The sequence below is a fragment of the Halyomorpha halys genome, unplaced genomic scaffold (assembly GCF_000696795.3).
Source record: "Halyomorpha halys isolate HHAL.00 unplaced genomic scaffold, Hhal_1.1 Scaffold1288.1, whole genome shotgun sequence".
In the NCBI taxonomy this organism is placed as follows: domain Eukaryota; kingdom Metazoa; phylum Arthropoda; class Insecta; order Hemiptera; family Pentatomidae; genus Halyomorpha; species Halyomorpha halys.
The window spans coordinates 184154-202969 of NW_027112921.1; the positions used below are offsets into that span (position 1 = coordinate 184154).

The 18816-nt window shown below is 30.4% G+C and overlaps 1 protein-coding gene across 1 annotated transcript in view; it reads right to left on the reverse strand.

Moving 5' to 3' along the window:
- Positions 1 to 18816, reverse strand: part of LOC106689173 (fibroblast growth factor receptor homolog 1) — a 66038-nt gene that overhangs the window by 23137 nt on the left and 24085 nt on the right. The window contains exons 2-5 of the mRNA XM_014434032.3: positions 3095 to 3183; positions 1300 to 1468; positions 946 to 1220; positions 678 to 872 (exon numbers count right to left, since the gene is read on the reverse strand). Coding sequence (XP_014289518.1) covers positions 678 to 872; positions 946 to 1220; positions 1300 to 1468; positions 3095 to 3179 — 724 coding nt within the window. The 5' untranslated portion in view covers positions 3180 to 3183. The remainder of the gene's footprint in view (positions 1 to 677; positions 873 to 945; positions 1221 to 1299; positions 1469 to 3094; positions 3184 to 18816) is intronic.

Sequence of the window (18816 nt, forward strand, 5' to 3'; positions counted from 1 at the left end):
TTCCATTTGTGCAGATGTACATGTAAGCCAGTAGCATTATAGAAGTACATACATTTGCTTTGTGCATAGTAGTATAATAGAAATAAATGCTTTTATTCTGACAGATGCAACCTGTTTTATGTTTTATTTTTGAATTGGTTGCAATGAAGATTATATGTTAAAAACCCCACTTCCACAATGTAGTAACTACTGGTATTAGGTGATCTAGTAAGTAATGTTGGTCTTGTAATGATGGGGTTATTAAAAAAAAAAGTATATACTTTTTAATCAGCTATTAATATACTGTTTCCCCAACTTATCTTGAGATCTTTCCAACCAATATTTTCCTATTCAATTAAACGAAAATGGTTCTCCTTCATTTTGGTACCTGTACCCATCTTGTACAATTACTTGTATAATTAATTGTATTGGCATGGGTTGATTGGAGTTTCTCAAAGTGTTTTAGCTGAATTTTCTGAATGTCAATTTTTAGACGATTTTCATCTAATTCAACATACCTTTCCTGGATTTGTTTAAAAGTCAGTAATTTTTCAGAATTGAAATTTGACAATGTAATTCCATTCAATTTGACTATACAACTTTAACCCCTACATACTGGAAAATTAAGGGGTTTACAACGAAATCACACAAACAAAAGCAAATGATCAATAGGAAAATTAAATCTTTTAAAACTTTACCATAAACTTGAACATTGGAAGTATGTGTAATGGTACCATATTGATTTTTTAAGACACATGTGTAATTGCCAGCATCATTTCTACCAATGTTTGGAATAATGAAACTCCATTGTTCATCTTCTTCTGTATATTTATTATAATCAATTTCAACTTGATTTCCATCTTTGTACCACTTAATATCAGGAATAGGAATACCTAAAAACAATAATGCCAATTATACATACAATGTCAAGTAAAATTACATCTTTCCATTCAGTAAATTATGTACCATATGCTGGGCATGACAAGATACAGGTTTCACCAGTTATTTTAGCTATGTAATTATGCATGACAGAATAATTAGTAAAATAAGGTTTTCCGTAATCAGGATCATCTAAATTATCCCCAGTCATATTTATTTCATCATCATCTTCTAAACCCATTCCTGGAACTTTAAGAAGTTTTTCTTCTACTATTAGAGTAAAATTCCTCCATTCTGCAGTAGAAACAGAGAAACAACCATATAAGCCTTCATCTTCTTTCTTTATGTTCATTATTCGTAACCTACAACAATTCATAATAATATTAATTATTGAAACATTTTAAATTAGATTTGTTTTATTTAAAAAAATTATGAAAATACCATTGATTTGCCAGTTTCATGCGAGGGGAGAGTGATTGTGATGTTAACTGGGTATTGTTCTTGTACCAATCAATTAAGGATTTTTCACAATCATGATAGATGTCGCAGGATGGTTCACATGATATATTCAGCTTTTCTCCAATGAATGAAACACCTTCAGTTGCTGGACCTATTAATTAAAACATAAAAGCTTTATCATTAATAAATTAAAATAATATTTTTTTTTTTTAATTCTCAAAATAATTATTTTTTAACTTTTATTTTAATATGACAATTCTGTAAATGGAAAATGTTGATATACTTGTTTGCAAACTTTAGGAACAGTTCACATGTGTCACTTCAAAAGGTTAGGTGGGGGATACTCAATACACAAGGGGTATTCATGATGTTGTGTTAAATGTTAAATGTTTTACCAAGTTAAATGTTATAACTATAAGATTGTGAGCAGCCCTATTTGAAGTCATATTAAACGTTAAATGCATAAGAGCCCCTAGCGGATTTTCTCAGCAACTTGTTGTATAAGCCTTTATGTTTATAACCTTCCTTCCAGACCCTCATGTTATTGTTTACTTCAGTTTTGATTTAAGTAATTAATTACAACATGCCTAGAGTGAGTGAAAAGTGGAATTTGTGTGAAAGTTTAGCTTATGAAATGAAATGAAAAAATAACTTTATTCTAGGACTTATGTCCCCTAAGAATAATTACATGGTTCATATAGTGAGATTTTTATCTGGCGAGCGTTTACAAATTTTCAGATAGTAGAATGAAATTACATTGTTTTTTTTCTCAAATGTATCATTAAAATTATCCATTCTGGTTTAATAACAGGGATATGAATACCACAAACACACGAAAGAACTGAGCTGTCACAACAACAAAAATGGCGGCGATCTCAACTGGTCTATTGTGTGACGTCATTCTCCATTTAACAGACTCTCAGCCATGTTAAATGTTATTTCGTTTTACCACGGTAAAAGAAGGCAATTTTTTTCGATTTAACATGAGTTTTTCCATTTAACACGCTTTAACATGTTAAACCAAAGATCATGAATACCCCTACAATGTTCTATTGTTGTGGGTTAGAATTTACTGTTTTCTTGGTCTAGTTGAAAGGTTCATTATTGAAAATAATAAAGCAAAACTAGATCGATGCACTGTATGTTAGCTATTTTAATTGCATTTTTTTTTTTTTTAGTATATTGAGAAAGTAATACGTTGTTTCTAAACACTGAGGATTTTCTCTACTTTCACAAATGACGAGAAATAGCCGTAGGGACCACCGATCTGGTCGACCACTGTTTTGAAACGAATAGGCAGGTGATAATAACGAGTTCCGAGGATCATGTTCGAGTGACCTGTAAACTTTGGTTCCACATCTAAAAAAAAATTATCTGTAGTTATGAAGAAAAGCGGCAGGCAGACACATTTTTTTTTTTTTTTTTTTCGATTTTTAGATCCTATGAATTTTGAGATGTAAAGCCTCAAAATTTGAGGGAATATTAATTTTTTTTGTTGGTCCATTACAAAAGTTCATTATAGAGGTTAGTAACACTTATTCTTATTTTTTGGTTTAATACACTTATTAGACAAAAAAACAATAAAAGCTAGGAGTTGAAAATACTTTCAGAGGTGACATGAACGGTATTAAATTTTATCTGGAAAAATTCATTAGGAAAATAAATAACGATAAAATATAGGTTTAATCTGCAAGGATTTTGTAACAATAAAGATTAATTTATCTAAACAAATATTTAGACTTATTATTTTACTAATTTACATTAGAGGTATACTTACTTGTAAGGGTAACGTGGCGCTCTAAATGTTCTATAGCAGTACCAATCACTACAGGGAGAAGAATGATGCTCACTTTGAAAAGCATCTTCCTGCAACAAAGAATTTGTAGAAAAATTACGTAAAAAATAAATTTTTGAATAATTTAAATAAAAGTTTTGAGAATACTTTTTTTTAATGAACAAAACAGAAATAGACAGCGTTTTATGAATTTATATAAACATATAAAGTTTGTAAATTACTGAGAATTCTAAGGAAGGCATATTTAAATTGATATTATAGTAATATCGATTGTTACAGCTCAATGATTTCTATAATAAAAATAGAGAGAATGTTAATATCATTCAAATGATATGCGATTTATACCATAATTATTCATTTAACAACTGAACAAAAGCAACAAATTAACTTGATTCTGTTTAATCATTATTTTATATTAGTTTCCACGCAGTCTATTGCTGCAAACATTTTGGGGGCGAGGTTACAGTTTTATATTCGAATTGATCATTACACACACAGTAAAACCAATAAAACATCCTCTGGATCAGGGTTCGATGATGTGCCATTAATTTCCTCATAGGAGCCCAACACTAGCCTGACTCAATTTTTCGAAAGATTCACTGAAAAAAAGTCCATTCTGTAAAAATAAAATGAATCATTCATTCATCTCCAACACCTGATTCAGAATTTACAATAGACGTTGACGAAAGAATAAATTAAGGGAAAAGACAAAGAAAACGCCAAACTGATATCAAACTTAGTCTTTGGAATGTTTAACTCAATAAATGCTAGGAGATATCCAAGTTCTCCAGAAGGATTTGACAAGTCCAAAACTAAAGAGATTCCCTGAACCGGCAATAGATTTTTGAAAAGAAATAAAACAATACAAAATCACAGAACAAAATTAAAAGAAGTGAATATGAAATATAGGAATAACAAAACCGTATTTTATACGTAAAATAGTCTTCACTACAATAAAAAGAGGAACTAAAAGCATTAAATCGAAATTTTCATACCTATACACCTGAACATGACACAGAAATAAAACTATCATGTGTTGTAATATTCGATAACTTAAATATTAAATACTGTGGAAACGTTCTCACGACTTTAGTAAAATATAATAGTACAAAATCACTAACTTCAACCACGTCACTAGAAGTATATTTAAAACATTAAAATTCGCAGAAAAACATTTATCAAAAGACCACGTGAACAAATCATAATATTAGATGGTTTTACACCGAAAAGCAGCAATTGTAAAGAAGAAGACTTCACAATCTTCGCAAAATGCCCATAAGTTATTAGAAACCAACAACAGTATGGTAAACAACAACTGAGGATTAACCTTTCTGAATTAATAATTTACAAGGCAAACGGATTTTCCAGCCTTGCCAAAAAAAAAACAAAACTCAACAATTAAACTTGGGTACGCTTACTCTGAAAAAGAAAAATCAGAGTATCTTGGGGGATATCTCAGTTCCGTATATTTTATTTCCACGAATATAGGCTCAAGCAATCAGGAATGTAATGTTCATAACCTTGTAAAACAATTTTATAAGAGACCAATAACTCGTACATTCCCATCTATATCGTCAGAAGAAACAGCTAAAATAATTAAATCACTGCAAACTAAAAAATCCACGGTCAAGTTTCTATATCCAGCATAGTCGTTAAATACCTGAGTAAAAACTGCTTTCTTAACAAAGTTTGTAACAGTATTTTCTGTTTAAGATATTACCCTCCATCCTGGAAAATAGCCAAAGTCATACCAATCCCTAAACCCAACAAGAATCCTTCAGAAATGGACAGACCAATCAGTTCATTAAATATACTATCCAAGATATCTGAAAATATTTGTTGACCAGATTAATGAAATATATTGATATAGACGTACACCCTAAAACTAAATATCAACTATGCACCCCTGCGTAGGTCCCAGGAGCCAGTGGACAGCATGGAGAGGTTGGGTGTCTCTCTGTTGCAAATGCGCCAGAGAGTCTGAAACACTAGCTCATGTGCTGGGAAAATGCCTTAACAACTCCCTCCTTAACACGCCGGTATCACAGGGTCAAAGAAGAATTGATGAAATGCCTTGAAAAAAAAAGACTTCACCTGCTTCGGGGAGGTTTATTGCGTTGACACCGACGGAGCCGTAAGATACGCCGATATTGTTGTATTTACCAAAATCGGAGGCACGGCTCTGGTCTTGGATCCGACAGTAAGATTTCAGAGTAATGTCTTCGAACAAGAGGGTGGAGTGAAAAGGGAAAAAAAGGAAATATATGAAAAATGCGTCCCTTTCCTTAAGGAAAAAATCCTCAAGGCTTTCGGAGAGAGAGAGAGAGAGTTCACCGTGAGAGGTGTTTAGATCTCGCGGAACAATATCAGATAGAAGATAGGATACAGATGTTCAACCTTTACCTTTGAACAGCCCTTCCAAGTGGGGCGAAACGTCGCAAAATAAACAAGTTGTAAACTATTTTGTTTCTCTTTTCACCGCAACCCTCACCATGTTCTTATATATATTTTTTATTTGTTCGCTAAGTGTAACTGTTTTAATTGTTTATTTCTTCTTCCTTGTCAATATATGTTTTTTTTTACTTTATGGACTTTTTGAATTTCTTCTAAAAATGTAAAAAAAAAAGGAAATTTAAATCACCTTACTGTATAATGTAAAAGGTATTTGCACTTTAGCTTATATTATGTATCAATTATGGCTTTATGGCAAGCTATATATATAATAACTAATGCTGATTAACCCAAATGCGATATTGAAGAGTCGTTACACTAAGAAAACTTAATTGAAGAAGACATCTGGTGAACATAGGATACAAAGATTAAAATGAAAATAGAAACAGACGTGTATAGCTATAGGAAAGTCGTAAGTTCAAAGCTGGATTGGACGAATGGTTTAGCAGCCAATGAAAAACGCTTGAAAATAATTTATTGTTAATAGCCTGTATGAACTACAATAATTTGTACTTTAAGGTGTTTTATTCGGGCTATTTAGCTTTTTGAGGATTACACATCAACAGTATTATTTAAGAAGAGTTTGTTTTTTTTTAATTTTATTTTCCAAAACTGCTTTTAGGGACGAATCGATGTCATCACGTCCTACTTGTACATAGAGTAATTTTTTCATTCCGATTACCAATAAAAACAACTTTTTATTTATAATCTTTAAATTTCTTTCTTGAGACTGGTAATTGTTTACTAAATAATTCAAAAACACTATCCAAAATTATAGTCTCAAATTATAGTCTTGAGACTATAATTTTGGATAGTGTTTTTGAATTATTTAGTAAATAAAAACAACTATAATTTGCTGGAAAAAAAGAAATGATGAGTTGCAGGTCAATACTAACCGTTGTTAAAATGGCAGGACTAATAATATTTCCTTGAAATTCTACAATTGCCCAATTCGTTTTCGGATCAAATATTATCCCTGATATTTTATTTTAATAAACCTTATTGCACTTCCCTTACCACAAATGACAATATTTCGTATCAATATACCACAGGGTATAGTTCTAATAACCTTACAACCTACAAATCCCGTATTTTCATCCACCTCCTCTCCACTCCATTCCCGACGAATGACAATTAAAAGTTTCAAATAAGACGTAAAGAGATAGACAGAGAGATAATCTTTATCATAAATATTATCGGATCTTTTTAATATTTATGAAAAATCTAGTAACAATATCTAAACTCATATAATTATCATTACTTCATTCGTTTTCCTTTTATTTCATTTATTGGAATATTCCTTAAGATTTACGATTTGTTAGAGGATTTTTAAATTATTATTACCTTTTTTGTTGGTTTATTTATTTTTTGTATAATATCTGTTTGATATTTCTGATTTTCGTTTAAAATTGTAAATATGCATATTAACAGTAATTGTACCTTTTTGTTTATCATTTTTAGCTCACCTGTATACATTTTTTTAATTAGAAGTTAGTCACCTTATGTTTTATTTTATTCTTTCTATTTTTTATCTTATCAAATTCATTATTATAGTTATAATTATGATAGTTTATAATTTCATTTTTATTATAAAAATATTCTATTTTACTCTAAGGCTGTAAAGTCTAATTTTTACATCTTTAATATTATTCTAAAGGGATCAGTCTCGGAATAAATAAAGATTATTATTATATAGTGTAATAAACTTATAAACGGATTATAAATCTTTAATTGTGAGTTCAGCGTTTAAATTTTTTTTTACTTGTGGTGTTTGAACGGTCTCTCGCGATGAAAAAAAATTCGGAAGTTTTATACACTGACATATCAGTTAAAAACAAATGATATAATAGTATTTCCACATGCGAGGAGTACCTCATTTCCTAAAATATGGAAAATCTAAATGAGTAAAATGAAGTTATTATTTATGAAAAAACTTCAAATGTACAGGTGAAGTTAGACAAAGCTAAGACTAAGAACCGTAACCAGAGAAGGTTGGTCCAATCCTGGTCAATTGGGTAATAGCTTGGTCTCGGCGTTAACAAGCACAACTAACCCTCCTACTCAAACTTAGATATACTCGTCGAATCGTCTCCAGTGAATTTTTCATAATAAAATTATAATGTTTCTTCATCATGGCGTTGCAAATATTCCAAAAATAAAATAATAAACCGTCCGAAATTTTCGAACGACTATCAAGATCAAAACTTGTATGGACAAAATATGATTTTGAAGAAAGAACTTGAAAAAATGTCATTGATTTCTTGTAGACATGTGCAATATTTTTTAATGGTCTATTAATAATTATTAGATACATAAAACTGAACTGAAGTGAAAACAAGAATTTTAAGAACTATGAAGATGAACATAATTGTTTAAGTTATGTGTTTAAGAAACAGGAAGATATGCTGCTTGCGTAAAGAGGTCTATTGATGAAGTTTAAATAATCTAAGACTATAAGCTGGAAAAATATTCGTTCAAGAGAAAAAGTTAGGTTTAGAAATTATTTTTAAGCCTTATGGTTTTATGTTTAAAAGGGAGAAAATAAATGATAAAGTATAAGTATAACCAACCCAATAATAGAATTAAATAAAATAATCGATACTAGGTACTGGACTAAGAGTGCCCGCATTAGCGTTATATAGTACAATTAACCGGATATTACTCCAATCAACGTGCTTTTATCCAGGAATAAGTAACGTATTTCCCCCAACTCCATGTTTTTCCGCGTCATTAAATTCTTTAGCAAGGAAATCAAGAATTAGATTGTAGAATAAGTATTAGTTATGTATAAAATTTTCAGTTACTATTATTACAATAACAACAATACTAATATATATAAGCAGGCATCGTTACGTATACGCGTATGTGGTGAGTGTTTGTATTTATATATACGATCTAATTTAATTTATTTGGTACAATAATATCTGTTTGTATAACTTAAAGTGTTAGAGTAAATAGAAAATGATTAAGTACAATAATAATTTATTGATTAGTGATTTTTTTATAAATTATTAACTATAGCAAAAATTCTAAGTTTGAGCTGATTTATTTTCGACGTTTCATAAAATGAAGCTCTCCCGTATTAGTACAAGAGCCGGGAAAAAAGGGAGTTATCTCACCCCAATGTTTGATTACTTAATGCAAACTATGTATAATTACTAGTCAAAACTGATGAGTCTGCCAAGTTTAGGTAGGGGAAATAAAAAATGGCGGCTGTTTCAAAACCTTAATTTTTCATTCGGAGCTTTATATCTTAAAAACTACCAACAACACTAGAAAGAACATTATTTAAAGAAGAATAAATTTGCTAAAAATATTAGCCCTAATAGAGCTATTTACGTCCAATAGTTCTCGAGATAATAGCCTTTTAAAAAGCAACATTTCATAAAAATGTACTGAAATATCAGTAGTTAGTTTATTTTGAGAAATCTACATCTGAGGAACTATGTGACGTAGAGATGTCTATTAGCAATCAAATTAAAGCCAGTTTAATATACTATAAAGTAGTATATGACGTTTGTTTTCGTAGGAGTAGTAGTTTTCATGATATTTGCTAAAATAAATTGATTTATAATTCTTCGGACAATAAGTTTGATGTATGAAAAACTTCATTTATTCAGAAAGCATAGGACGTACTGATGTCTGTCAGTACTCAAATTAAAGCTAGTTTAATATACTATAAAATATCTTATTGTTTATCTTAGTAAGAGTAATAGTTTTTATGATATTTGACAAACTAAACTCACAAAATGTTAATTTCTAGTTGTTCGTATGAAATGTTGGATTTTTGAAAACATATATCTCTAGATCCATAAGACGCACATATGTCTGCCAATACTCAAAATAAAGAAAATTTGACTTACTATATAAAGTAGTTTCTGACATTTATCTTCGTAGGGGTAGTAGTTTTTATGATATTCACATATAAATATTAATTTGGCTAATGAAAATTTGTCCAAACAATTATAAATCAATTTATTTTAGCAAATTTCATGAAAAATACTACTCCTACGAAAATAAACGTCATAAACTACTTTATAGCTCATTAAAATAGCTTTAATTTGAGTGCTAATATACATCTGCACTTTAGATATTTCCTGAGATATAGATTTCTCAAAATAAACTAACTACTGATATTTCAGTACATTTTTATGAAATGTTGCTTTTTAAAAAGCTATATCTAGAGAACTATTGAACGTAAATAGCTCTATTAAGGCTTACATTTTAGCAAATTTAATCTTCTTTAAATGATGTTCTTTCTAGTGTTGTTGGTAGTTTTTAAAATTTAGAGCTCCAAATGAAAATTTAAGGTTTTGAAACAACCACCATTTTTTATTCCCCCTACTTATACTTGGCAGACTCATCAATTTTGACTAGTAATTATACCTAATTTTTAATTAATTAATTAAAAATTGGGGTGAAATAATTGCCTTTTTTTCTCCTCTTGGGCTCTTGTACTGTATCCACCTGCTCAAAATGCTGAAAATTATCTCTAATCGAGATCTTTGATTTATTTCAAGATTTTGATTTAAATGTTTAAAAGTTCTTTCCAGAAACATATAATTTGCCAATCATCCAATTACCAAATACATAATTTGATAACTCAAGCATTTTTAAAAAGGAAATTAATAAACTTTTTAATTGGAAGCATCACGTAATTGCTACTTTCAATTGGTGAATAGTATAATTAGTTGTAATTATTCGTTATTTTGTTATGAAATTTTTTTTTTGGAAAAAATTGTTTCTCGGGAACTATGGAACGTAAACAGCTCAATTAGAGCTAATATTATAGAAAAATTACTTTACTTTATATTATATTATATTAGGTTTTATAGTGTTGTTGGTAGTTTTAAAGATATGGAGCTACGAATGAAAAATTAATTTTAGTTTAACATTTTGTTGCAGCTGCCATTTTTTATTTTTCCTAGGCTGACTCATTAATTTTGATTAGTAATTATACATGGTTTTCGTTAATGAAATAAAAAATTGGAGTGAAATAACTTACATTTTTTCCGCCGGGCTATTGTACTAATTCTTTACAGAAAATACACACGCAGTCAACGCTGATGGAGGTCTGAAATTTAGCCTAAAACGTCGACACAAATACAATAAAATAGGTTTCATTTCTATGTGTTTAGTATTACTTCATCTCGACTCCCTCCGAATGAAGCGAAATCGAAGGGGAAATAACTTCGGGGTTAGAGGCGGAAAATGCTTGTTATTTTTCAGTCGCAAAATTACTTAGTTCGCACCTTTTGTTCAGAAATAAAAAAGTTAGAGTTAATAAAACTATTATATTTACTTCTTTATGGACGGCAAACGTTAATTAAGCCTAGAATGTTTTAGTATTGTAAAGTCAAATACAGAAAAACGATGAGCGAATTCTTTTAAGATAGAAGTAAAAACACATGATTGCTGTATACGCAAGCGTCTAATTTTAAGAATAAAAAAAAGTCCATTAAATAATTTACCCTAATAATTCTATTTTCAATAATAAACACTGAATGAACATTTATCACCCGTTTAAACCACCGAATCACTCCTATCGTCAAGCTAGTATTCTGCGATTGTTAATTAAGGGTTGCATGAAAGGATGTTGTTCAGCTTCCATGGACAAGTAACCGAAGATGATTTTGTCGAAGATGACGCAGACAATCTATACAATATAAAAATATGCTCCATATTTTTGTGCCAATCTATTTAAGATTAAGATAAATACTTTATAACATACTGAAAGGAGTGAGATTCCTCATTTTTTATTTACGTCCAACCGTAAGATTCGAGTTAAATGAGAAAAATTAACGAAGAGAATACATCAGGGATGGTTTTTCGCCAACGAAGGTATGTCACATCCACCGGTGGAGCAGTTAGCATCTTCTTCTTATTTCTTTCCTTATAAAAAAAAAATCTAGTGAAGGGCAAAACTATATAAATTCTTTCTCATAAATAATGTAAATTCGTGCGACTCAGGAAAATCAGTAAGTAGTCGTTAGATTTTCGACTTTTCTGATGAGATCTACCAACATACTGTAGTATATAAATAAAATATTCTTGATTATTTATTCCTTATCTCTTCCTCATTCTGATATAATAGAAACAGGAATCTGAGGAGAATATTGTTGGGTATGCGGTTAGAATTTCGAGCCTTCATCAGAGCTAAGAAAAAAAAACAAGGTAATTACGAATGAATAAAAGGATGTATAAAATAATCAGAAAATAACCAATATTATGCATACATATATAGTATTAAATGACATGAACAATTTAAGTATTGCGAAAAGATAAAGGATGTATGAGAAAAGTAATATTAAAATTAAGTAAGAGGAAATAACAATTAATAAAATACTGTTATTATTTAAGTTCAATTTATTGTATTAATTTTTCTTTCCTCTTACTTAATTTTAATATTACTCTTCTCATACAGCCTTTATTTTCTAGTAATACTTAAGCTATTCATGTCTGTTAACACTATATATTTATCCATAATCTTAGTTATTTTTTTATTTTCTAATCATTCTATATATCCTTTTATTCGTTGGTTGTTAACTTGTTTTTTGTTCATGGCCCTGATAAAGACTAGAAATTCTTCTTTACATTTTGTTTCTTTATTCTTGTTTTGACTTATATATTGCATTAAATTATTTTTATTAAATTAAATTATTCATATTTGGTTCGTTCTTTGCATTATATAACTTTATATTTTTATTTTCTTAATTGTGTTATTTTACTTACACATTTAATTACCTTCATATACGTTTTATTTCCTACTTCTTTCATTACTTTATTTTTATCTACATTTATTCTGTACGATTATTTACTTTATTCGTTTTTGTTCTTGGCCCTGATGAAAGTTAGAAATTTTGGCCGAGACGTTGGCACTAATAAATAGTTTTTTTACTTACTTATATTCTTCTGTATATCATTTACGGCCAACTACCTTCCCATTATTAAGAAATAGAAATCAGTAGAATTTAGTTACATCCGTTATTACAGTTTTTAATTATGTTATGATCGCAATTATCGTTTAACCAATATAAATTTACATTTAAATTTTTTTTTTCATGGATGTTCGGGCGACGATACTAGACTCCTTCACTCCAAGCTTCCTTTAATGCAGAGGAAGTGCATATGACATCAGTAGTCATTGATGTCATGTGTTGTATGACTAAAATACATACTTCAGATAAAAATCTCTCACAGAAAGCGATGTGAGTCACTCTTCATTCTACGTAACTAATATGAAATTCAGGGATACGATAGTTGGAGGATATGGAGAGCCGCTTTAAATTATTCTTGCTAAAATTTTGGGCAAAGCCTGCGTCAAGAGGTTTTCTATATCAGATAAAAGATAAATTTGATATCAAGGGGAATAAATATAGGTAATAATTTACTATTGATTCAGACACCATGCAGTACGTTGACAAGTTTATATAGTACTCAAGGGTGTACCCAGGATCAAAACTGGGAACAAGACATAGTCAATCAGGTTGTGACATTTCAGCACGGAAGAGAACGAAAACAAAATTTTAAAAACATTACATACAATTGTCACAGCGATTTATTAGTGAATACAATTAGTATATGCTTGAAAAAAAAAATTATTTTTCACTTCTAAGGGGGGCAACTGCCCCCTCTTCTGCCACCCCCCCCCCGCTGTGGATGTATGCCCTGGGAGTATGCTTAGTATGTTATATTAACCGTCTTGAAGAGGGAAAATTTTTTTTTAGAGGTTCCCACTACGAAACTCTACTGTCTGGCAATCTTCAGTATTAGATATTTAATATTACTATACATATTACAAAATAAAAATATTACATATTACATATTCATCATTGACTCTAGATACATCATTGACATAACCAGATATTAGATATGAAGGATTTTTTTTTTATATTTACTTAATAGGTAATTCAGTATTAGTTATTTAGTATTGCTGTAATAGATATTACAAAATAAAAATGTTAAAGATATTGCCGTATATATGACCCTGTAACCAGACACTAGATATGAAACATTTATTTTATATTTACTTAATAGGTAATATAGGTAATTAAGTATTAAGTATTTAATATTAGGATACATATTACAAAATAAAAATATTAGAGATATATAACCCTCCATATAACCCTATAACCAGAAACTAGATATAAATATACTTTTATTTAATCTTTTAAGAAACTAGATACATTTATTTTATATTTACTTAATAGGTAATAAGAATTTTAATGTTTTAATTAATTTCTAAAAAAAAGAAATTATAATTACATTACCTATATTCTATATGCACATAAACGACGTCGCTAAAGTTTGAGGGAAGGACATAAATTTCTCTACAATTTTTATGTGACTTTCAATTTACCTAGGAAAATCTTTGGAAAATTTACGAATAGTACACCTATATGTATTTAATTTTGATAAAACTCCAGTTTGATATCAATAAAAAATTGAATTTACCGCTAGAGGGAAATATTCCCTGTTGACTGGGTGGGTAATTCATTTTTAAAAGGTTTGGGGATAGGTCACTTCCGCCACTTTTAGGGTACCTTCGGATTATCGACGTACAGTCTGGTCAAGAAATAATTGTTTCCGCCTGTTTTGGAGGAGGGAAAGTAAATGATTACCAAAGATCCTCAAAGAATCGATCTATTTAGATTATAGAACATCGTGATTACAATATATATATATATATACTGATTTTAATATCAATATTAAAATATTGATTTTCTCTGTTGTTACAACAGTGACATGCGTTCTATCTTTTGAGGGTATTTCTCATTTTCTATTTTGTAAGTATTTCTTCTTCACTTTTTCTCTAGCACACCAAATTCTGGAATTTCTAATTCGATGGGGGTGTTTTTTATGGAGATTCAATATTAAATTAGATTTTTTTTATAAATTTTATTTTATAAGAATCCATCACCATAATTTGAATTTCTTTGAAAGGCCACTTTCAATTATGATGACGGAGTCTTACGGCAAATTGATTACTGAAAAGATTTTGATCTTTGGAGTTTTATGATTTTCCGCAACGTTTAAACGCAAATAGTTAAATATTTTAAACAATTGATACAGTTTTTGGTGATTTACGACTTCAAGAGACGTGAGATCAAGGAGTGCCTTGTATGATATCGATTTTCAAATCTTGTTTACTATCAGAATCCGTAAAAAAAGTACCCCATTGCAATGAAAATCCCAGAGTTTGATGGGCTGGAGAAAATCCTTACTCCATAGCCGATACGTCTTACTGATTTAGAACCGAACTGCATCTTTTAACAGATCTTTCGTTATAAGATCCGGTGGGATTCCACTCCTACCTCCATCCGCCATTCCAGTACCCTTCCCACCTTCAAACCCGGCTTATTCCATCACTTCTTACTCACCCAGTTCCAATAAAATTGCAATTTATTTTCTGGTTATCAATAAAAATTTAATCTGGCTAATAGTTGAACTTTTTGAATGACTGACAAAAATTGATGATTTTATAAAATAAATTATTATTTCTTAAAAAGTGACAGTAGTTATATTATAATTTGAACCAAGCTTACCAAAAAAAAAAAATAATAATAATAATTTCCTCATTTTTGTGGGAACAGATAATCATTAATAATTTTGAGAGATGGTTGACCGTGGATGACTTATACGAGGAGAAGAAGATGGTTGGGGGGTGCGGTCAAAATAAAACACATATAAGTTGATGTAAGTTATTTAATCGTGCCAAAGTTAAAAACACTTTGGAGTTTGGCCGTTCTCGGTGCAGAAACCACTTGGGGTTAGATTTCAAGCTAAGAGGTTCGTTTTATTTTCTTTTTTTTCCCTATCTTTATTTTACGCTTCCCCTTCTTTACTCAATTTTCCTTACCCATGTTATTAGTTATGTTGACCATATATTATTATTGTTGTTTTCAAAATATTTTTTTTTCTTTTTTTAAACTTTACTTATATTTTGCCTCTTTATCTATTATTATGGTTACATATATTTTCTCTCTCTCAGCTTTATTTTTCTTTCCATAATTTTAATTTTTAAATTATTAATAACTAATATATTCATATTTCTTTGCATATATAACTTAATTTTTATTTTATTTCCTCAATTATGTTATTTTACCTAGCTATTCAATTACCTATGTATACATTTTATTTTCCCCCTCTCTCATCACTTTATTTTATTAATTCTATTCTGTTAAATTATTTACTTTATGTCATTCTGTTTATATTTCATTTTTTATTTTCTATATTCATTGGGTGTTGTCTTGTTCTGTTCTTAGCCCTGATGAAGGCTAAAGATTTTAGCCGAAACCTTGGCACGATTATATAAGTTACAGTAACTTATTTGTGTTTTATTTTGACCGCACCCCCAACCATCTTCTCGTATTTATAATTAAGATTTTATTGCTATATCACTTAACATCATAAACCCGATACCTAAAAAAACTGAAAACAATCTGGTTAAAGGCCTGCTATTTTATTTTTAGGGTCTTTTGCTTTAATTACCAAGAAATTTTAATACACATACTTAAAATATCTTTAAAAAAAAATACTACACCAAGGCATCTTATTTTACTGACAATGTGCCAATTGAATTCTTCTTCTTCTTCCTTTGCTTTCCTCTTTAGTGCCTCTCAGCGTTGAGGAGCATTGAGCCAGTAATTCCACTCTTCCCTATTTATCGCTAGGTTCCTCGCCTGCCGGATGTCCTTTCTCTTCGCCCTACAGAGTCGCTCAATGTTGGCAAGATATGACATCCCAGGGCGGCCTCTAGGTCTTCTGCCATCTTTAAAGGATCTCTGTGGTCGTCCATCCTTATAACATGGTCGAACCACTTAATCTGTCGAGCTTCCAGGATCTCTTTCAGTGGGGCTATCTGCAACTCCTGACGAATCTTTTCATTGCGAACTCGGTCCCTCCTTGTTTTTCCTATCGCCCTTCGCAAAAATTTCATTTCGCGGTGATTCTGCTCTCCTATCGATCTGTTATTATCCAACTCTCCACCCCATACAAAAGTATGGGCAGATACACTGTTTGAAGATGTGCAGCTTGACATCCCAACCCACTTCTTTCTTCCCTACGGCAGTGTTACATATCTGGAAGTAAACTGAATTTGCCTTGCTAATCCTACTACATATTTCTGCGTCTATCTTCCCAGATCCATCTATCACTGTCCCTGGTATGTGAAGTCTATCACCGCCAATTGAACTCAATCGATTATATTTGGAGTAATAGGTGAATAAAAATAAATTCTTTATCACTTGCTGACATTCTTCATTCCATGACAACTAACACTTGTTAGGGTAAACATAATGATAAAAAAGTGAATTGTTAAAAACAGTCGCAAGTCACAAATGCGGTATCAACTTGATTTGTACCAAGATGTTACCCCGTGGTAAACGGGAAAACTGAGTGGTTAAATAATAAGCCACTAATCTAATGAATTACATATTAGCTTATTCTCACCCCACCTGGCATAATCTCACGCCACGTTTCTGGAAGTTCCCGTCCTATGAATTAACAGGTATAAGTGATTCAAGTTATTTTGCGAGACTATGACTAAATTAATATATACAGGGATGGGTGGGTTTCGAACCTAGACCGCTACAAACCGAACGTATGTCGCTTGTATTGCAATGACATTTTAATTTTCATTAATAAGTTAAATTTACCAATTTTTGGGGCGAATAGATTACTGTACTAATGAAATTCTCCATCAGAATTTTCAAATTCTGCTTATCATTAATAACTTTACAAACCATATATGTTGATGTAGATGATGACTGAAACATTTCTTACGAACATATTCCGACGAATAGCATCGTTAAATTTAACTTCACCGTATCAAAATTTAAAATCGGAAACAATAAAATGCATTTGATTTGATTACAGAGAAACTAATAAAACAAAATTTTAATAGAGTTGTAGGAGGGTTGTAATACTTTGAACAGGAAGGAGGATGCTTGGACGGGATAAAGCCGTGCATACAAACCGACTTTGGGATGTTGCCAGCTCACATCCTTCCATGGCTCACAACCTCTGAAACCTTTTAAAATGTTATTTTCGAAACAGCCGAGCCTTCCAAAAAAATGTTTGAAATCCCGAAAGGATATTATCCAATCGATTCTTGATGGGTATGGTTTGAAGTGAACTAAGAGGTTGAAGACTGAAGTTCAAAACGTTTTAGGGCACATAATCATTATATATTCTCAGCAATTAAAACAAAATAAGTCGAATTTTACGAGGATTGAAGATATTTAATCGTACAGCATTAGAAACTAATATGAAAATAATATTAGCCATGTTTCATAATGAAGTATAAAGCAATAATATTTGGACAAGAGTAACTAAGGTTGGTTACGCCCCTAGGTAACATCCAGAACAAATTCATAACCATACATATTAATCATTAAATATTTATTACCAAGTAATGAGTGTTATACTTGAACACAAGTCTGACAACAAATACGAGGAGGGGGTGCGGTCAGCAAAAAAAAAAAAAACACAAACATTATTTATTCCTGCCGACGTTTCGACCTAAATTTCAGGGTGCTTCGACAGAGATTCTGGCTAAACTGGCAGTTTAATAAAGTCGGCAGGAATAAATAATTTTTTGTTTATTCGTGTTTTTTTGCTGACCGCACCTCCCGACCATGTTCTCCACTTATTAATCTTCGGTCAAATGTATACACCTCATTATATTTATATCTAATTTAAATTTTCAATTCTAAAATTTTATTTTATTTACCACATAAGTGCTCGCTACTGAAAAAGAAAAAACGTCTAGATTGGACGGGTAGGTTGGACGGGAGCTCTACGGATTGGAGGCAAACCTAATGTCATCGTAATATTATAGTTTAATTTCTCAATAATTAAAATTACAAAAAAGCCGGCCACAGATTCGAAATTTAACGTCGATTGGTTGAAGTGCAGGTATGAAATTTGCAAACATGAGCAAATAGGAGATTTTGGAAAGTGGGAGAGAACACTTGATAAAATCTCGCCCCGGACGCCAACTTACAAGACGGCCTTGATTACAATTAAAGACTACGTTTTATGTGTATGTATTATTGTCTCTACATTTTTACTTATTCTCAATAACGATTTATATTTAGAATAATATTGAGTTTACTTATTTTTTGGATTTTTTCAATAGCTGAAATAATTTTTGCCTTTTAGTGTTTACTGTATGTATATATGTCTTCTTTTTTTTCTGTTGTTATTTCCATTTTCATTAATTGTCTGAAACCATTTATTGTTTAATATAT